The 21,579-nt window shown below is 42.7% G+C and overlaps 1 protein-coding gene across 4 annotated transcripts in view; it reads right to left on the reverse strand.

Moving 5' to 3' along the window:
* The window catches only part of reps2 (RALBP1 associated Eps domain containing 2), a 292,361-nt gene that overhangs the window by 92,186 nt on the left and 178,596 nt on the right, over window positions 1–21,579 (reverse strand). For all 4 annotated transcript variants that reach the window (XM_068040420.1, XM_068040419.1, XM_068040421.1 and 1 more), the window contains 3 exons: window positions 19,195–19,343; window positions 16,462–16,568; window positions 2,245–2,332 (listed from right to left, as the gene is read on the reverse strand). In XM_068040420.1, the coding sequence (XP_067896521.1) occupies window positions 2,245–2,332; window positions 16,462–16,568; window positions 19,195–19,343 (344 nt within the window). The remainder of the gene's footprint in view (window positions 1–2,244; window positions 2,333–16,461; window positions 16,569–19,194; window positions 19,344–21,579) is intronic.

The raw sequence follows: 21,579 nt of genomic DNA on the forward strand, positions 1-21,579 counted from the left end.
TCCAAGGCCTTTGCCTCAGTGAAGGTGAGTGGACTTATATCAGGGGGATCAGAGGCATCAGGGAACCGGGGGTTGGGGGGGGGGGGGTGGGGGGGGGGGGGAAGGGGAGGGCTACCCTGTGCCTTTGTTCAGACAGCATCTTCTGCCCTCGTGGGTTTAGAGTGGGGGGGGATCCAGGACCCAGTAGGAAAAAAATGTAGGCTACACCAAGCTGACAATGTATTCAGAACAGCAGTGAATGCAGGGCTGGCAGGCCCTTAAATAGTGTGCCAGCACCTGCTCGACAGTCGCCTGAGGCCGTCATCAATGACTCGCCTCCCGTCCAGTCATATGATTTCGGTGGACCTGTGCCTCCACTATGCAAAGTGGCCCCCTGCCATGTAATCGCGGTGGGGTAGGCGCCCACATGACAGACAGGAATGGTGCCCTTTACAAGGCCAACCACCGGGTTCATTAAATTCAGCCCAAAATTTGCAATCCTTCAATACCCTTGTTTTACTTCACATAATTGTTGCACACCTCCTTATTTTAGAAATTGAGCAAGATTCCCTCAGAGGTCTCAACAAATCTTGATAATGGAATCAAACAGACCATGAGGTTCTGCGATTTAATACTGGATCTGTGCAGGTTCGGTGACCTCAGCCGGTGAAACATTAGGGAAAAAGAAAATCAGCCAACATGCACTTGTGACAGTCTCAGTTGTGATTTCATTTTGGTCAGATAGCCTGCTAGCACCCAATGTCCAAGCTCACATATAAAACAAGGTACCTGAGAGCACATAACAACCAGGGAAAAGTACCCCAGCAAAGAGAGGGGAGAAAATGGGCTGAAAAAAGGAGAGGGAAAAAAAATTGCAGAGAGATTCCCCAATTGCTCAGTAAATTGAGCCATAGAGCAAGATTAGAAAGATTCCAGGTTCAATCCCTAGTAATGTGGAGTTAGGTGATCTTAACTACAACTGCTTTTCATTAGTAAAAGATAGATAACAGAAAGGCCAGGGTGGCAATGCCTCCTCATCCTAGTCCCAAGGAATTGTATCCAGGTCAAATACACAAGAATAAATCTATTATAAGGTTTTTGCCCCCAAAATAATTCTTTAAGGCACATTGTTGGGCAGAGCAAAGGGAACTTAATCTTGCACTACATCACACAATACTCAGTGTTTGTAAATAAGGTTAATGATCCAAAGCTGGAAGGTGCTCTTGTTGAAACAAACATCACTCCCCCCCTCACTACCCCTAAAACGTTGTTCAAATCTAACAAAACTAACTGAAATCAAACCAAGTTGATCCTTGGATCATCATTATTCTAAATCAATATGATTCATTTGATGCTGATTGGTTTTGGATTGAAATGTTAATATAATGAAAGGATGGTCTGAATGATGCAGTGAGAATATTATATTGAGTTTGACAAATCTCTCGAGATTGGCTTTTGTTTTTATATCAATTTGTTCAGAACCAAGTCATAAAAATCACTAACAATTTGGCATCAATTTTATGCTGAGAAATGTCTGTGCACCTCATATAGTCCTGAAAGTTTGTGACTGAAAGTTATAACTTTCTGTTCCATCTATTCTGATCTGCAAAATATGTAGCCACTGTCAGATTCTATCAACAAATGCCAGGTAAACTTTTGTTCTGAAAACAAACTGTGGGGAGATGATGAGGAAATAAATATTGGTGCACTTTCTTATTAATTTGTGTTTTTGGGGAGGCGGAGTTGGAAGAAAGACATTATTTTTTTAAAATGTAGCCCAAAATATCTCATGCATTTTTAAAGAAGTGAATTGTGTGAGACCACTCCCAGCAGGGAGCCTTGTCAATTGGGAGCGTGGGTCAAGGGATTACATGTAGAGGTCTGAGTGTCCAAGTCATGGTACATTTCTAAACCAAGCCTCGTTACAAATACTATGCAAACACAAGTCAGACCCATAAAGAATCTCACCCTTTGACTGCTCACTCTCCTATTCCTTTTAAGTTCACTCAGTGATATCTCAGCAACATGCCATTTGGGACTTTGGATGGCATCCACAAAATAAAATATTTATCCCTCTGACAACAGAACCCACCACAATCACCACTTGTCTGTTCTTACTATGTGTACTATTTCCTTCATAGGTCCCTCCAGAAGGCAACCAAGCCAAAGTCAATGGTTCTAGGTGAGGTAGTTTGTCTCTAAGATAAAGAGAAACCCTAACAAATGACATTGCAGAAATACACAGATAATTTCTAATGTTTGTACCTGGTTTGTCAATGAAGAAGTGCAGTTCTGGTTGCTGGAGGGTACTCGCAGGTAATTTAGCAGGTATTGGCTCAGCTACAATATCCTCCTGTTCAAAAAAATTAAATTGTAATATGCACAAAATTCTGCGATATAGTACAAGACTCTTTACACTGCAGTCACACACTACTTGAAATATACCCTCCAATTTTGAACCAGGACTGGTAGTGTTTTCATAGTGAAAAGTAGAATTTGAAGGAAATCCACTATCATTCAGTTTCTAACATTGTTCAGAAGCATGCAACACAGAGTACAGCACAAACCAAGTGCTTTCAGTACTCATTTAACAGGATATTGGTTTCGGCTGGGGGTGGGAGTGGTGGTGGCAGCAGTAGGTCTATCAATTTTATAAAAAAAATAGTACCTGCCATGAATCTCAAAATTCTCAAAGCGACTCACATATCATGAATTATCTCAAAAGCAAACATGGTAGAACAAGCTCATTTAAACAACAATTAATCATTTGAGGACGGCACAGTGGCGCAGTGGTTAGCACTGCAGCCTCACAGCTCCAGGGACCCGCGTTCAATTCTGGGGTCTGTGCAGAGTTTGCAAGTTCTCCCTGTGACCGCGTGGGTTTTCGTCGGGTGCTCCGGTTTCCCACCGCCAAAGACTTGCAGGTGATAGGTAAATTGGCCATTGTAAATTGCCCCTAGTGTAGGTAGGTGGTAGGGAATATGGGATTACTGTAGGGTTAGTATAAATGGGTGGCTCTTGGTCGGCACAGACACGGTGGGCCGAAGGGCCTGTTTCAGTGCTGTATCTCCAAATAAAAATAAAATAAATAAATTTTTCAGTGGTAATGGTTGAGGCAGGAATGCTGTCTGGAGGATACCTGTAAACTCCCTACTCTTCAGCACATGATGGGAGTTTCCTCTAACATATTTGATCAGCGAGTTGTAGGCCAGGTATTTGCCTAGGAAACCAACACCACTTAGGTGTACAAGCTCCAACAATCTGTTACTGGATTGTTTTGCAAACCCCAACCCCCAAAAGCAAACTGTTAGTAAGCAGATTGACAAGAAAGAACCAAGTACTTTAAAAAAAAACCTCAAAATAAATACAGTAAAAAACTATTAATTAAATTCATTCACAGGATGTGGGCATCACTAGCAAGGCCTGCATTTATTGCCCATCCCCAATTGCCCTTGGGAAGGCATAGTGAGGCACCTTCTGGACAACTGATTTGCTTGTTAGGTTGCTTCAGAAGGCAGTTAAGAGTCAATCACATTGCTGCGAGTCTAGAGTCACCTATTGGCTAGACTGGTAAGGACGGCAGGTTTCCTTCCCTAAAGGACATAGGAAAACCAAATGGGTTTTTACAACAATCTGATAGTTACAAAGTCACTATTACTGATACTAGCATTTTATTACAGATTTATTTGATTAACCGAATTTAAATTCCACAGCTTCCATGGTGGGATTTGAACTCATGTGTCTGGATCATTAGTCCAGGACTCTGGAGTAGTAGCCCAGTAACATAACCATTATGCTACTGTTCCCTAAATAGTAGCTGCAGGAGGTAGGACAAAATAGACTTTCAAAACTTACCAAATAAAAATAATAAAATTTGAATAAGGAAATAGAAATAATTCAATAACATCTTATAAAGATCTGGGTTAAATATCTATTGTAAGAAATAAAATAAGTTAGAAGCAGAAATCAGTTTGAAGGATGTGATGTATTATCCATTGGCGAGCAAGCAACAAACTGAGCATGATTGAGAGGTAAATATTCCAGACTACAGGATCTTTCAAAAGAACAGGGCAAGTGAGAAAGGTGTGGGAGTAATAATTGTGGTCAAAAAGCCATTCAACCCCTGAAGGTGGTGTAGAGAATAACTACAAGGTAAGCCTCATCAGAGGAGTGTGCTAGGAGGAAAGAATTAGAAGCATGGACTATTCAAGAGACAAGCACAAGGAGACTTATATAAGTAAATATGGAACACTACTTCCAGCTAACTTCTGACAGTAGGAAAAGAGGGCACAGGCTGAAGCTGCAAAAGGCCATTTCACTGAGCCATTGGGGAATACTCTACATGTGTTATTAAGCTTGTGATTCAGTTCAATCAGCCAGGGCAAATTTAGTATCAAAATGATCAGCGCCTTTGAGTTGGAGGGAGCTGTTTTCATAGTTTCCCACTATTTAAGAAAGGGCACAGAAAGAGAAAGGGTCAAGATGCAAATAAAAATGTTGTTCCACTTTTCAGCTTTCACTTTCATGTATATCTTGTACAAGTATGCCACAGAGCAAAGCTGTTAGATGGAGGCATTTAGCAGGAGAGAAATCAAAGGTACTTGTCAAGGCAGCAGAGCATTATTGTGTTGTACAATTACCACAAGTGTGATAGATTGTCATGCTCTCTTGGAGGTTAAATGGTTGTACATCTTAGATTAGATCTTCATAAGGAAAACAAAGAAACAATGCAACCTTTGTTTAAGAAGCCAAACTTTAAACTCGAGTGAAGTTATTTTTTCCAAACCTAAAACTCAACCCAAAGTCTAACATAATATAGAGGGGTATACATCTATCTACAAAGAGTTCCCAATTAGGAAATCTAAACTACATTTGAAGTAGATAGATATGTGATTTTAATTCTGGTTGACTGGAGAGTGAACAGGGTGGAGAAATAGTGTTATTCGATCAGGTATTGGGATGCCACTCAAAGTACTTCAGCCTCTCCTACAAGGAGATGATAAGGAATGCACACATCAAACTGCAACCTCACTCACAGATTGGCAACTCTGAAGCTACATCTTTGAAAACATTATTGATCTAAATCTTATACGGTTAGCCTGTTGTGGTGCAGGAGAGCTCCCAATGTGAACAGGTCTGCAAAATTTAGATATTTTCTATGTGGAATAAACAAAACAATTATGTTTGAGTGGGTTAGTAGAATGTTTGCATATAACTCGCGAATAAAGAAGGAATTTTGTTTTAAATCAATAAAATACTAGAATGAAAATTCCCTCACACATTTTAAATTAAATGATACAGATTTTAATTGTGTATCAATTGTTTAATTATATGCAGATGGCGGGTGTTAATGGGGGTCTCACTTGAAACTTATAAGCAGACACATACGGAGACTGGTGGAGGGTTTTGAGTGAGGAGCTACATGTTTGTAATCCTTTCACTCTGTATAATAAATGTGAAACTGAGTAAAGATAGGCTCCAGCATTATCCTTCCATAACAAGCTTCTGGAATTTAATAACAAGGAAAAGGATTCTGAAAATAATTCTGAAATAAAATTCAGTTCTGAGAAGCTTCAGCTTCCTGTATGTTGAGATACGCATTCGGTAGGTTGAGCAGGACTTGGTGTGCAATTTAAGGAAGCAGCATTTAGCCTACAGTCTAGTGTGAAAGGTGGAATTGCTTGCAGTCTGGGGCTGGATGATTTAGCGAGTGGAAGATACCAGTTTAATTGCAGAGAATGTCAATGGAAACACAATTCTAGTTTGCATCTTTTGTTGTACTTCCTTATTAACAAGGATATCCTCATCCATCATTACCCAAGTACCCATGTTTACAGACCTCTCCATAAGTACCTGAATGGTAGAAGAGGCCTTTCCTCTAATTCACAAGACAGATCGTCACAGAATTCTATCATCCACTGCAGATGATGAATGGACCACTTCTGGATCAGGGGCAGCTTTTCCCATAAAAGAGGAGGTCAAAATAGCATGAAGTCACATGCTACTGGATCCTTCCAAACTGCCCAAGGGGCGTAGGCAGTGCACACCTATAGCAAGCAAGTGGAAGACTCTCTGTTTGCAAGGGAAACAATCTTTACTTTGCCAGCAGAAATGAGACACCAGGCGGGTGGAATGCAAAGCTATCACTAGCTCACAGGTTTGGTTTGTGGGCAACATCATTTCTCACATCAACCCAGTGGCCACTACAAAAGAAATGACTTGAACTCAATGTTCAAGTATCTGGCCACAGTAATAATACACGTTAATGGTCGTTATCAAGGAGCAGCCATAATATCAGTAACCAACAGTGTCATTCTGATTTTCCAGAATGAAAGAGAGTGTATGCAGAAGGGCAATGGATACGTACAGAGGGTGAGGGAATTCCCAGCTCAGGTTTGTGCCACGCTAGATAGGAATCTGAGCACAAGTGAAGAGCACATGGGAGGCCAAGGCCAACTGTAGCTGAAACAAGCCAACTCAATACAGATTGAGCCTACAACCTTCCTATTCTAGGTTATCTTCTTCCAGCACAATGGAAATTCAAGTGCTAAATATAGTAGCAACACAGCATAACAATAAGCCTGACAACTCAACATTTAACGTGGAAAACTAACAAGAACTGAACAACAATTTAAAAACAACCTGACAACTCAAATGGTCCTGATTATAAGACTATGACCTGCCAAAACAAATAAACATACAAGTGCAGCACGACATGGGTCTGCAACATAAGCTGTAGGCATATCCAACTTTCACTCATTTGTATTGGGGAATATGAAGTACACCAAAGGAGATAGAGATGTTCAAGAGTTAAGGTTAAGAGTTTGGGCTGAATTTTATTTCGGCAACAGAGTTCTTGGCAGTGGGCCAAAAGGTGGTTTGGGGGGGGGGGGGTGTGGCAGAAGGTGGGGACGCGACGCGTCTTGGCCCTTTATTGGACACCCGGCCGAATTCATCTGTGGCAAGGCAATTATCTACCTGCCATTGGGGATGCTGTCCCCTTTAAGGGACAAGATCCTGCCCCAAAAGCTGTTGACCAATCAAACGGCTGGCTGCTCAGCAGCACCACTAGAGCAGCAGCCATGGAGGCAGCCCCAGAAAACAGGAGAGTGGGTTCAGGCTTACTGAGGGGGGTGGGGTCATTACTCAGGGCAGGGGTGGGGTTCCTTAAGCAGGGGAGGGCCCTTACCACTGTGGGCGGGCCTCTGTGGAACACAGAGTGGCCAAGTAGGACAGCCCACCCCTATCCACCTAGCTTGCTAAGAGGCTGCCAGGTTTCACCTGGTGGTGTCGCCACGCAGTGGCTGGGCCCTTCTGATGTATGTTAAATGCTAGTGGAGGTAGGAGGCAGGCCTTAAAGTGGCCCAATTGGCCTCCCAGCAGACTTGCCACCCACCGTGCCCGCCACAGACAAAATGGCATGGGGGTAGGACTTCAGGCACACTGTCCAATGCCACCCCATGCCATTCTGTCAGTCCCCCAAACCTCCCAGCCTATCTCTAAGGGCCAGTTGTAACCCCAGAAAAATTTAGGGCTGTGAATTAGTGTGCCCAGGCTTTTAGGTTCAGTGGTTGTGAGTTCAAACTGCCTACGTGGTTCTGATTGAGGTAGGCAGCATGTAAATTTGGTGAAACCACCTCATTGGTATGATTGTAGCACATGGTTGAGCGGGTCCCATGCTGCTTCCTTCTTCTTTGCGTTGCTGGCTGCCTCTGCGCTAAGCGGGCGGCTGAATAGTGTTATGTGCAGATACCATGTGGTGAAGCCAGCCTGCTCTTCTTTAAGTCAAGCTGTCCCTCTTAAAGGGAAGCTGCAGTGAATATTGGTGGAATATAAATGATGGCAAATTGAACACCAGAGTTGAGAGAGGGTTTCAGGGTGATGGAGGTGGGCAGGAGTGAGATGCCATGGTTCTGCAGGGGGCAAGAGGTCCTCAAGGGATTCTCAGAAGGGAGTGGGAGCAGGTGTTCAGGGAGGTCAACTCCTGGAGTCTGGACCTGAGGACCTGGCAACAGTGCCACAAGTCGTCTAATGGCCTCGCGTGGGTGGTCAAGGCCAGCGAATGCAACTTCATATTACATCTCCTGCCCACCACACCACCAACCTCTCATGCTGTTCAAATCATTACACCCCCATCACTCACCCAGAGCATGACCTGCCACTTAGGACTCATGCCTAACATCCAGATACTCCACCTCATCCTCACACACCTACCCCAATGCTGTCAGCCTCACATCCTCCTCTTGCTGCCTCCACACACCTCCAGTTATTCAGCACTGGTACAAACATCACTAAACACAGTACTACGTAATGACTGACATTCTGTCCTCTCTCATACAGGCAGATAATAACAGGGAGCAAAGCAAAATTGGCAAGGACACCTGTATTTCCTGAGCCCTTTGGAGATGTTCTCTGCATCATGCAGCCGGCTGCACCAGAGCCCATGGCATCCAGAGCACTGAGAACATTGAGGATGGATGTATGTTGCCTACTTATGTCCCTTCTCAACTCCCAGCTCACCCGCATCCTGAGACAGGTCATGATGAGCCAGCTGCTGATGGTGTGACTATAGACCTCCTGCTACCATCCAACCACCTTCCCTCACACCAACCTTCCCCTTCTGAGTTTCTGCTTTCATCACCCAAGAACTACCACATGTCCAGCCATAGCAGCCGAAGGAGAAAAAGAGACCGAAACAGCACAGCACTGAAGAAGAGGCCTTATACATAACTTGATCTGAAACATGCAGTCACCAGCTCAGATACTGGCATTGCACAATCCTTGCAGGCTAGTAAAGGATTGGGATCAGCATGTGGTGAGTTATTGGGCACGAGTGTCTATCACCAGGCCAGCGGTAAAGGATAGCCCATCTGCCAGCTCACCGAAGAGCTCTGCCGAAATCTTCTGCCCTCCCCGTCAGGATGCAGTAACACACTCTGCCAAATCTAGGAACTCACTACAACACCTCCAAAAACACTCGAGTACTTCCAGAGACTTTGCAATAGAAGTTATTCAAATTTACCTTACCTGCTGTTTGGATGCCTGGCCCTTTAAGGAACAATAGCGCAGGGCCCATCTGCAGCATCACACTTGCTGATTGACAAATTCGTTGCCTGGACCTGTGTGCCCAAATTTGGGATTCTGGTGTCACATCAGCTGGTTGGGCTGTGTGACTTCAGGATAGCATGCATTCACAAGCTTCAAGTACACGTCAGGGACACTGTCACACACCCCCTATTTCTGATAGAATGCCATCTGGGCCTTGCAGGAAGAAGCTGGTGATGATTTGTGCCCCAGCAAAGCTGTGCTAGGCCTCCGAGTGCCACCTCTAATAGCGCTAGAGCAATAAACTTTGTGTTCTAGATTTCTGACACTGGCAAACAACACAGGAAGGGGATTTTTAACCTCAAAAAGCAAGCGAGATTGGTTTGGGTGGCATGGAAAAAGGCTGAAACCTGACCCCCAACCCACTCAGTTCTGGTTTTAATGCAGGTGGGATGGGACAGCACGAGTTGGAGCAAGGCACTCGCATGAGGTAGGTCGGCCATTTAAATATTATAACGAGGCTGCATGCCTCCATTTTAAACTTAGACCAGGCCTGTAATGTTTCCTGGGCCTCAAAATCCCATAGGCAAAAGGAAGGCGAGGATGGCCGGATCCAGGAGGTCAGCGTCTTTCCACATACCTGCTACACCCGCCCCACCAACACCCAGTGATCGGCCAACCTCCGAGCATTTCCATTTCACCCCTGACCATTCCATCTCTTCCCTCACTGATTATTCCAAACTCCTTGCCCTCCCCCACCCCCGATCCTTCCAATTTCTTCTGAGGCCCTTCCCATCTCCTCCATCACCAGCTCTTCTGATCTCTTCCCCACCTCCCCCACCCACCCACAACCAAGGCCTCCGATCTCTCCCCCCCTCTTCTCTGTTCCGCAGCTGAGGGCCTACCTGCCCAACTACCAGCCAGGTTTTCTGACTTGAAACAGCACCCCTGCCCCCTGCCCCCTCCCCCATCCCCTTCCTAGCTAATATCCATACCAAGATCTCTGTCACTTGCTTGATGCAAAATGTGGACAGACAACTAATTGATTTGGCATTTATTACTCGGGCCATAAGTACAAGGTAACCACTATAAAAATCCAAGAAGGATTGAGGAGAAATGTCTTTACCCAGTAGTTGAGGTGGATTATATAGATGCATTTAAGGTTGATAAACAGTATGTGGAAAGGATTAGGTGAAGTAGTCTGGAAGGAGGCTGGTGTGGAGCATAGATGGCGCCATCGACCAGTTGGGCTAAGCAGATTGTTTCTGTGCTGTGACTTCTATGTAATTATGGATGGTGGTTTGGACTGATCCGGTGTAACACCTTCTTCTAACTCTAGAATAATGTGCTCACAATATGCCATTTTTCTGATCATATATCAATCTCATCATTTCTCTCTTTTGTCAGTTCAAGGACCCTCTCTCATGTCTGTAGCACCTTAGTTCAGCCACCTCCAGTCTTTTTACTTCAATATTTAAGATGGAGCTTTCACATCTATACAAAACTGTTAACTAACATTCAAGTATTCTGCTTTGTTTCAAAAATAACTTGCATCTATATTGTGCCTTTAATGTAATTAAACATCCCAAGGTGTTTCACAGGAGCAGAACCAAAAAAAATGATACTACGCCACATAAGGTAATATTAGGATTGGTTACCAAACATTTGGTCAAAGTAGATTTTAAGGAGCGTCTTATAGGAGGAGAGAGAGAGGTAGAGGCAGAAAGGTTTAGGGAGGGAATTCCAGAGCTTTGGGCCTTGGCAGCTGAAGGCAAGGCTATCAACAGTGGAGCAATTAAAATTGGGGATGCGCAAGAGGCCAGAAGTGGAGCAACAGAGATCTTAGAGGGTTGTAGGGCTCGAGCAGGTTACAAAGGTAGGAAGGAAGAGGCCATGGGGGTATTTGAAAACTTGGATGCGAATGTTAAAAATCAAGGTGTTTCACCAGTTTCATTTGTGGTTCCACAGACAGAGTATTGCCTTGTGAAATTACCTTTTTGGCATTGTTAACCACAACTTAACTCTAGCATTTCAAATTCTGAGACTACCAAACTGTCTGGGTGAACAATTTTACTCACTTGCTGTATAACTACTCTGTTTACTCTGCCAGTTCTTTCTTTGTTCTCTATTCTAAAATCCACTGATGTGTACTCCAAAAGAATAAATTCACACAAGTAAATTCCATTTTATACAACTGAATTTCTCTTCTGTAACAAGAGTGACTGCATTTCAAAGCAATTTATTATACATTAAGTGCTTGGGATATTTGACAGCCATGAGGTGGTAAATAAATGCAAGTTCTTTCTTTCATTATTACACACAAACTATTATAACTGCACAATAATAAAATGAGCCATTATAACTACAAAAATGTATTTCTGAATAAAATCCAAAACCTATCAGGAAATGGCAAAAAGATTCATCATATGCAAACTTGAGCATTAACAGAAACAAAATATTTACTCACAGACATCTATCTGTCTACTTTATTTCTCGCCACTGTATAATTCAGACTTGAAACCATGGGCAGTGGAAATTGTCCGTGTTCCTCTAGCTACTTTCCCAACACAGCCCATTTCTCTCTCTCTCTCTCTGTCTTGATCGAAAGTCAAGCCCTGCAACTCACATCTTCACATTGACTCAGGACATTCAGTTTCTGAGCTTGGGAGTATTTTTCATGAAGAGTGTTGATGAATGATTCTATTAGATACCTGAAAGCGATTTGTGAGCAGTCTCAACAATCAGATGATAGGATCCTTCGTTTTGTAGGTAATTTCCCAAGGTGGAACATAGAGCTGGTGCAACAGAAGCAAAACACTTCTTCCCCTCCTCCACAACCAGTTCTGGATTTGTTCTTTTCTTTCTTTAGGTTCCCTCGACCCAAGAACTATTAGGTATAGTATTGGACGGTATCTCGTGCTGAGTTCAATCATGTCATTATGAACCATAGGAGGAAGGAGGTTGACTAACAGTTTCATACAGCTGTGGCTCAGTGGTAGCTCTCTTGTCTGAAGCAGAAGGTTGTGGGTTCAAGTCCCAGTCCAGAGACTTAATCACATAATGTACACTGATACACCCGTGCAATGCTAAGGGGGGGAGTGGCATAGTGCTAATGTTACTGTACTAGTGACCCAGAGGGCCCTGACTAATGCTCTGGGGTCATGAGTTCAAGTCCCACCATGGCAATCAATAATTAATAAATCAAATAAATAAATCTACAGATTTGAGTGTACCTACACCAGATGGATTGCAGCAGTTCAAGAAGGCAGCTCACTACCACCTTCTCAAGGGCACTTAGGGAGGGGCAACAAATGCTGGCCTTGCCAGCGATGCTCACATCCTATTAAGGAATTTAAAAAAAAAATTGGTCAGAGGTGCCATCTTTCAGATGTGCCATTCGAATGGACATTAAAGATCTATGGCATTATTCAAAGAGCTGGGAGATCTCCCCGGTGTCTTGGTCCATATTTATCCCTGAACCAACATCTCTGTATATATAAAAAAAATTATCTAGTCAAAATCATATTGCTGCTTGTGGGACCTTGCGGTGTGCAAACTGGCTGCTGCATTTCCTATGTTATAACGGTGACTACTCGTCAAAATTAAATTACTTGGTTGTAAAGCACTTTGGAACGTACTGAGTTGTGAAAGGAGCTATATAAATGCATGTCTTTCTTTCTAACTTCTTGCTTAGACTAAAATGGCAGGTCACATCCTCCCTTATGTTTCCCCTCCCAGCAAAACAATTTTCCCAAAGATAGTGGGCCATGTGGCTGCTGTTCCACCCCTTCAGGGTAGCAGTATTTAAATGGAAATCTTTCCAACCTGATTTATACCTCAAGCTCGTACAACTGACGTATGTAGAAGCAGTGGACCTAGAAGCAGCCCAGTAGGATGGATGCAGGAAAAGGAGATCTGAAAAAAAAAAATCAGTGGAAACCAGCACTGAAGTTTGGGGGAGATTTATAAAGCAACAGCGGACAGGGATGCGCTGGTTCAAATGAGACACAACACAATAGTTACAACTCTAGTGGACAGATGCTTGTTTAATATGGGCATGCATCTTTTTTTTTGAGAAGTAGGGGGTAAAATCTTGGGTTTCCACTACATTTCCAGTGAAGCTACAGACGTGGAGCTGGATCAGCTGAGGAAACTCCTGGCTAATATTTCCCTGCAGTAACACAGACCATGGCCTCATCCTCTGCCACTCTTGAGCCAAACAAATGTTGCCCAGATGATGCGTCCTCTAGCTTTCTGTCTCTCTTCAAGGTGGTGGGGGGGGGGGGAGGGGTGGGGGGGTGGGGTGGTGACAAGGAGCAATAAAAGATGGAGAGAGATATGACCTGCCTTTACCTGATATTTCTTCATAACAGCAAGATCGAGAATTTGATATGTAGTGAATCTACATCCTACCATTCAGTAGTACAGCATGTTGAACTAACAAGATTCTTTGCCAACAAACCATGCAGAGCTAATCTAATAAAAAAATGACTCTCTGTACATTTCAAATGAATATTACATTTACATATAAGAAATTAATAAATATTGCACACTTATTTATAGTCTTGAACTGGATTTTAAAAAGTCATATTTAACATACAGGCAGGATGATTTTCACCTATGTGCCCATTTGTTTTCAAAGCAATAAGCAACTCAAATCTAGATTTTATTTTCGAACACAAGGAACATTGCCTTTTTGAATAAACACAATGGGCTATAAAATATTATAGCACTGCATATCATTTAGAAACTCCAAACCTGTAATATTGCTCCAAATCCTTAAGGACTATACAATACATTAAGTAGTGAGCTTTTATTCCCCCTGGTGTCAGCTAACTTTTTAAGTTAGGCACTGTCACTTCAGTTATCTTGGATTGGAGGAAACACTTTTGCAGTCTCCATGAACTTGCAGCAATGATGTTTGTTTGGAAGTTTGCTTTACCTGGAACTCCTATTTCACTGTTGACAACTCTTCCCGCTATAGTTCACTGCCCATTAAATTTGAGTCCTGCTCTGCAAGTCTTCTGGGAAAGTCCAGTTATGCAAAACTTGCTTTATTACAGACTCTGATTATATATTACTGAGAGGAGTTCAGGTAAATAGCAGCATCTAAACTTTTAACATTTGACGTGATCACCTATTACACTGTAAAAAATCGACCCCATTTGATTCAAAATAAAGTTGGATGTTAGGAAGAGAGTTAGAGTATAAATGAGATGAGACAAATGCTGTTTGTTTCAGACATTTTTTTTACACTGATAAATGCAGCAATTACCCACAATTCCATGACGAAGACTCAATTGTCTAAATCCTTAGTCCTGCACTGAAGCATATGCTTACTGTATATGTGGTTTTAAGATTTAAAAGGTGACTTCAAGAAACAAAGGCAACAATTACAGGTGATTTAAAACGTAATTTGAACCAAGGTTGAGGTTATAGGCCACAGACAGCTCAGTTTACATCCAGTCAAGCAGCCCTGTTGAGGCTAAAGAAATAGCAAATTTTCCTACCATGGGTACTTAAAGATTTGGAGCATTTCAGCATCCCCTCTTCTTGCTCCTTTGTCAAAGCAGCCTTAGGATGGTAACTGCTAGTTTTTCTCTTCCAATTTTAATTTTTTTATATATATATTCATTTGCAGGAATGAGAGTGTTGCTGGCAATGCCAGCATTTATTGCCAATCCCTAGTTGCCCTTGAGAAGGTGGTGACGAACTACCTTCTTCAATAGAACTGAATGACACTTGGATGGCCCCAGCAAGTCAACCACATTGTTGTGGGTCTGGAGCCACATGTAGGCCAGAAGGTGGAAAGACAGCAGATTTCCTTTCCTAAAAGATATTAGTGAACCAGATGTTTTTTTAAGACAACCCTAAAGTTTCATGGTCAGCATGACTAATACTAGTTTTTGAAAGCAGATTTTATTTAATTAACTGAATTTAAATATCTCTGCAATGATGGGACTTTAACTCGCATCTTCAGGATTATTAATCCATGCCTCTGGATTCTTCTTTGGCCTCCTTGTCTCGAGAGACAATGGGTAAGTGCCTGGAGGTGGTCAGTGGTTTGTGCAGCAGCGCCTGGAGTGGCTATAAAGGCCAATTCTAGAGCGACAGACTCTTCCACAGGTGCTGCAGATAAAATTGGTTGTCGGGGCTGTTACACAGTTGGTTCTCTCCTTGCGCTTCTGTCTTTTTTCCTGCCAACTGCTAAGTCTCTTCGACTCGCCATGCTTTAACCCCGCCTTTATGGTTGCCCGTCAGCTCTGGCGATCGCTGGCAACTGACTCCCACGACTTGTGGTCAATGTCACAGGACTTCATGTCGCGTTTGCAGACGTCTTTAAAGCGGAGCCATGGACGGCTGGTGGATCTGGTACCAGTGACAAGCTCGCAGTACAATGTGTCCTTGGGGATCCTGCCATCTTCCATGCGGCTCACATGGCCAAGCCACCTCAGGCGCTGCTGGCTTAGTAGGGTATATATGCTGGGGATGTTGGCCGCCTCGAGGACTTCTGTGTTGGTAGGACGGTCCTGCCACCTGATGCCAAGGATTCTCCGGAGGCAGCGAAGATGGAATGAATTGAGACGTCGCTCTTGGCTGACATACCTTGCCCAGCACTCACTGCCATAGAACAAGGTACTGAGGACACAGGCTTGATACACTTGGACTTTTGTGTTCTGTGTCAGTGCGCCATTTTCCCACACTCTCTTGGCCAGTCTGGACATAGCAGTGGAAGCCTTACCCATGCGCTTGTTGATTTCTGCATCTAGAGACAGGTTACTGGTGATAGTTGAGCCTAGGTAGGTGAACTCTTGAACCACTTCGAGAGTGTGGTCGCCGATATTGATAGATGGGGCATTTCTGATGTCCTGTCCCATGATGTTCGTTTTCTTGAGGCTGATGGTTAGGCCAAATTCATTGCAGGCAGCTGCAAACCTGTCGATGAGTCTCTGCAGACACTCTTCAGTGTGAGATGTTAATGCAGCATCGTCAGCAAAGAGGAGTTCAAAGAGGATTACTTGTCCAGTATCATAACCACAGTGCTACCATTCTCGTAATCTAAAAATAATGTTTGCAAACAACCTTCTTCATTGACTATGGTGTACCTTTGTGACCAAGATTAGTGCCCCAATTTTAACTCTGGGCAGGTGGGTTATGGAACAGGCTCAAAATTCATCCATTGTACCAGAAATGAGACCCAGGGTATCTTAACTCCCAAGTCTCATTATAATTTCACGGGTGGGCTTTTCAACCAAAGCGTTAATTAGCAATGTGTGCTGCTATTTAACAAAGTTTAACTGAAGAGTTAGATCTATTCAAATTCAAAGGGTTCAAAAGCTGTGTAAACTTTTAAAACATTTTCATATCATTATGGTCTTGTACTATAGTTGTGTCCCTATGTGTGACATGACTTGTCAATCATTTCTCCTGTCTCACCTCACTGCGATTCCAGTGTGTCCATTGTTGTTGTACTGGTAGAGATTCAATAGTCAAGTCGACATGGGAACCCAAGTGTACATCATCGTGCATCAACTGTGGAGAGACTGCACAGAAACGTCACTTTTGTAAGTCTATTGAAGTACATCATAATCAAATATAGCATTATGGTTACGCAAGTAATGAAAGTATATTTGTTTCTACAAATTTACAAAATCAAGTTGCAGAAAAACTCAATGAAAGCTGCAGTAATAATGCTAGTTTCACATATGAATATACGAATTAGGAGCAGGAGTAGGCCACTCGGCTCTTCAAGCCAGCTCCGCCATTCAATAAGTTCATGGCTGAACTGATCACTCCACATTTCCGCTTACCTCTGATAACCTTCCACCCCCTTGCTTACCAAGAATCTATCTACCTCTGCCTTAAAAATATGCAAAGACTCTGCTTCCACCGCCTTTTGAGGAAGAGAATTCCAAAGACTCACGACCCTCAGAGAAAACATTTCTCCTCATCTCTGTCTTAAATGGGCGACCCCTTATTGTTAAACAGTGACCCCTAGTTCTAGATTCTCCCACAAGGGGAAACATCCTTTCCACATCCACCCTGTCATGACTCCTCAGGATCTTATATGTTTCAATCAAGTCACCGCTTCCTCTTCTAAATTCGAGCAGATACGAGCCAAGCCTGTCCAATCTTTCCTCGTAAGACAGCCCGCCCATTCCAGGTATTAGTCTAGTAAACCTTCTCTGTACTGCCTCCAGTGCCTTTACATCCTTCCTTAAATAAGGAGACCAGTACTGTACACAGTACTCCAGATGTGGTCTCACCAATGTCCTGTTCAGCTGAAGCATAACCTCCCTACTTTTGTATTCAATTCCCCTCACGATAAACGATAACATTGTATTAGCTTTCCTAATTACGTACCGTACCTGCATACTAACCTTTTGCGATTCATGCACGAGGACACCCAGATCCCTCTGCATCTCAGAGCTCTGCAATCTCTCACCAATTAGATAATATCCTTCTTTTTTATTCTTCCTGTCAAAGAGGGCAATTTCACATTTTCCCACATTATACTCCATTTGCCAGGTCTTTGCCCACTCACTTAACCTATCTATATCCCTTTGTAGCGGCCTTATGTCCTCTTCACAAGTTATTTTCCTACCTATCTTTGTGTCATCAGCAAATTTAGCAACCATACCTTCGGTCCCTTCGTCTAAGTCATTGATATAAATTGTAAAAGGGAACTGATTTTAGGTGCTCTCTGATACTGAAGTAGCAGTATAACTCCAAAGTCAGGTTTCAATCAGACTCCCAGGTACTCTAAGGCTGCCCCTTCCCTATGTTCATCTCCCACCAGGTACAGTGTAACTCCAGTCCAGTGTGAAAAACAGATTTTAAAAAAACTCAGATGGCATCTGGATTTCCTGCACAGTCTATAAACCAGGCATTGAGTCTTTCCAATACCATGAAAAAGTAAACAATGTCACTTGCTCTTTCCCAACATTAATAGCCTGAAAAGTTTAATTTTGTCAAACAAATATCTTAGATGTCCCTTTTACTCCACAAGTTCTTGAATTAGTTTGCATTGTTTTGGCACATTCAATATTTCACAGCTTGCAATTGACACTTGGTTAGTGATGCAACTAACCAGCATCTTAGATAGATTTATTTACTGTATGCACATGAATAGCAACTCAGTACAATTCAGACAAAATTCCAAATCATTGGCATTAATAGTTTGCCTTACATGGTAAGGGCAATTGATGTAATAGACAAGTGTACTACAAGGCTGTCTGCAACCCTTGAACACATTAGCTTTTCCAAGTGATTAAAGGAGATCTAACTCCAGAATAGCAAAATCAATCCCTCTGTTATATTGCTCATTAAACCAGGATAGCGGAGAACCAAGATGGGGGTGGGGGGTAGTTGGAAGGCAGGAAACTAGACACAGAAAAAAAAGCTAAAAAACGGGCAAGTTGTCAATGTAATCAAAGGGGAAAAATTTGGACAAGCTACTCTCTTCGCGACAAGAAACAATAGCATTAGGGTGACAAACATCTGGTCTTTGTAGCTCAAGATTTTGAATGGCAGTCTGAACTCTGAACACCAATATTCCTAAAGTGAGGAGAGGCCTGTTTAGGATTGGGATGCCGATGATAAATTCTGATTATGTGATTAAATATAAATGATACTTTCATGTCCCACTATGAGCTCACACCTGCCCGCCTATTTCTTTATGTAGAACTGCTTGATCGTTATGTAAGCACAATGGCGCAGTGCTTAGCAACGCAGCCTCACAGCTCCAGGGACCCAGGTTCAATTCTGGGTACTGCCTGTGCGGAGTTTGCAAGTTCTCCCTGTGATCGCGTGGGTTTCCACCGGGTGCTCTGGTTTCCTCCCACAGCCAAAGACTTGCAGGTGATAGGTAAATTGGCCATTGTAAATTGCCCCTAGTGTAGGTAGGTGGTAGGGAATATGGGATTACTGCAGGGTTAGTATAAATGGGTGGTTGTTGGTCGGCGCAGACTCGGTGGGCCGAAGGGCCTGTTTCAGTGCTGTATCAATAAATAAATAAATAATAGCATAATCAGTTAATGGGAAACTTATCGGGTTTTTCATATTTCGTGTGTTTGGCTGTTTACATCCAATTTTCTCCCTCCCTCCCTGAAGAGATTGACTCATTACTTCTGTACAGATTGGTGGATACAATGACTATGTCCCGCTTACCTTCATTCCTCTGTAGATATTCAGGCATCAGGGTCTCAGGGAGTGTGGCTGGCAATGAATAGCCATTCTTCCTGGCTACGACAAGGTGAAAGGCAGCACAGAACTCGTACAGTGTCAAAGCTCCATCACAATCCACATCAGAGAGTTCCCTGCAGGCATACTGGCTGTTAACATCTAAAGCCTCTACCTGCATCAGCCGCATCTAAATCCTCATAGGACTTATGTAGAGAAACAACATTTGATTTTTTTTCTACTGCTTCAAACAGAACCATGTTTCTTAAATTTCATTATTGGCGCAGTGGTTAGCACCGCAGCCTCACAGCTCCAGCGACCCAGGTTCAATTCTGGGTACTGCCTGTGTGGAGTTTGCAAGTTCTCCCTGTGTCTGCGTGGGTTTCCTCCGGGTGCTCCGGTTTCCTCCCACATGCCAAAAGACTGGCAGGTTGATAGGTAAATTGGCCATTATAAATTGCCCCTAGTATAGGTAGGTGGTAGGGAAATATAGGGACAGGTGGGTATGTGGTAGGAATATGGGAATAGTGTAGGATTAGTATAAATGGGTGTATAGCCACTCCAGGCGCTGCTTCACAAACCACTGACCACCTCCAGGCGCGCATCCATTGTCTCTCGAGATAAGGAGGCCCAAAAGAAAAGAAAGAAAGAAGAGTATAAATGGGTGGTTAATGGTCGGCACAGACTCGGTGGGCCGAAGGGCCTGTTTCAGTGCTGTATCTCTAAACTAAACTAAACTAAACTTCTTATGGGATATAACATGTAGTATAATCATTTTACAGGATATTGTATTGAAAAACCAAGCGTGAAAGATTTCTCCCCCGAAACTAAAAGAAATTCAGTCATGGTTAGACGTTAAGGGGAGACAGAGGGCAAAAAATATACTAATGAATAAAAGGTTGGAGTCAGTCAACCAGACTGGTCTGACAGCTTATGCAGCGATAGGTAGAGGCTCCACTTGGTTAGAAAACACAAGGCAAACTTGTGTAAAGCCCCTCAGGCTGCATGTACCAGAGAATGTTTGACATGAAATGTAAATGTACATTGTAAATATAACATGTAGTGGCAAGTTTAGTGAGGCACCTCATGTACAGTATCAAAAGAAACTGATCTATATTGCACTTTATGTAATATCAACTTTGAACTGTTATGTAATGTACTTTTACAAGTTTTATGAATAAAATATATTTTTGGGAAAAAAATATAGGGGAACAGGTAAACAACAAAACTTTTATTTCTATACTGAAAACACAGCAGCCCTGAATGCTCAAAGGGTCACTGGAGAAATGCCACAACTGCTTAAACAAACTGTTATTCAGTACAGCAAAAACTGTGCGAGGTTTTATTAAATTAAAACAAGAAATTTGGTTAAAATAATTTCTGAAATAAGATTAAAGTAGAAATGTTGACTCAGTGAATTGGAAACAATGGCTTTTTATTTCTGTTCTGCTCCTGATCTAGTAAGAATTATGGGATCATTAGAATCATAGACTAGTACAGCACAGAAGGTAGCCATTCAGACCATCAAATCTGCACTGGCTCTTTCAAAGAACAATTACCTTTGTCCCATTCCCTTCCTCTTTCCCCATATTCCTGCATTTTTTTTTGTGATCTCCATTATTTATCCAATTTCCTTTTGGAAGTTGCTGTTGAATCGTCAACCACCACCCAATCAGGCAGTGTGTTCCAAATCTAGTCACTCATTGCATAGAAAAACTTTTCTTCATTTCACTTCTTGTTCTATTGCCAAGCACCTTAAATCTGTGCCCTCTTTTTTTATGACCAACCGTTCAGTCACTGGAAACCATGTCTCTTTATCTAAACTCTACACGATTTTAAACACCTCCATCAAATCTCCTCTCAGCCTTCCCTGCTCTAAGGAGAACAATCCCAGCTACGGCAATTTATCCACATAACTGTAATCCCTCATCCCTGGAACCATCTGAGTAAATTTCTTCTGTACCCTCTCCAAAGCCTTCATGATGTCCTTCCTAAAAGTATGGTGCCCAGAATTGAACACATTCCTTCAGCTAGGGCTGAACTAGTGTTTTATATAGGTTTAGCGTAACTTTCTCTGGTTTTTGTACACTATGCCTCTATCTATAAAGCCCAGGATGCCACATGCTTCATTAAATTGTCCTGCCACCTTCAAAGATTTCTTGAATCCCCTTTAAAATTATACCATTCAGTATGCATGGTCTCTCTTCATTCTTCCTACCAAAATGCCTCACCTCACACTTCTCTGTGTTGAATTTCATCTGCCATGTGTCCACCCGCCTGTCCTTTTGAACTTTATTACTATCTTCCTCACTGTTGACTACGAGTGCAAGTTTTGCATGATCTGCAAATTTCAAAATTATGTCCTGGACTCCC

The sequence above is a fragment of the Heterodontus francisci genome, chromosome 10, assembly GCF_036365525.1.
Source record: "Heterodontus francisci isolate sHetFra1 chromosome 10, sHetFra1.hap1, whole genome shotgun sequence".
NCBI classification, from domain to species: domain Eukaryota; kingdom Metazoa; phylum Chordata; class Chondrichthyes; order Heterodontiformes; family Heterodontidae; genus Heterodontus; species Heterodontus francisci.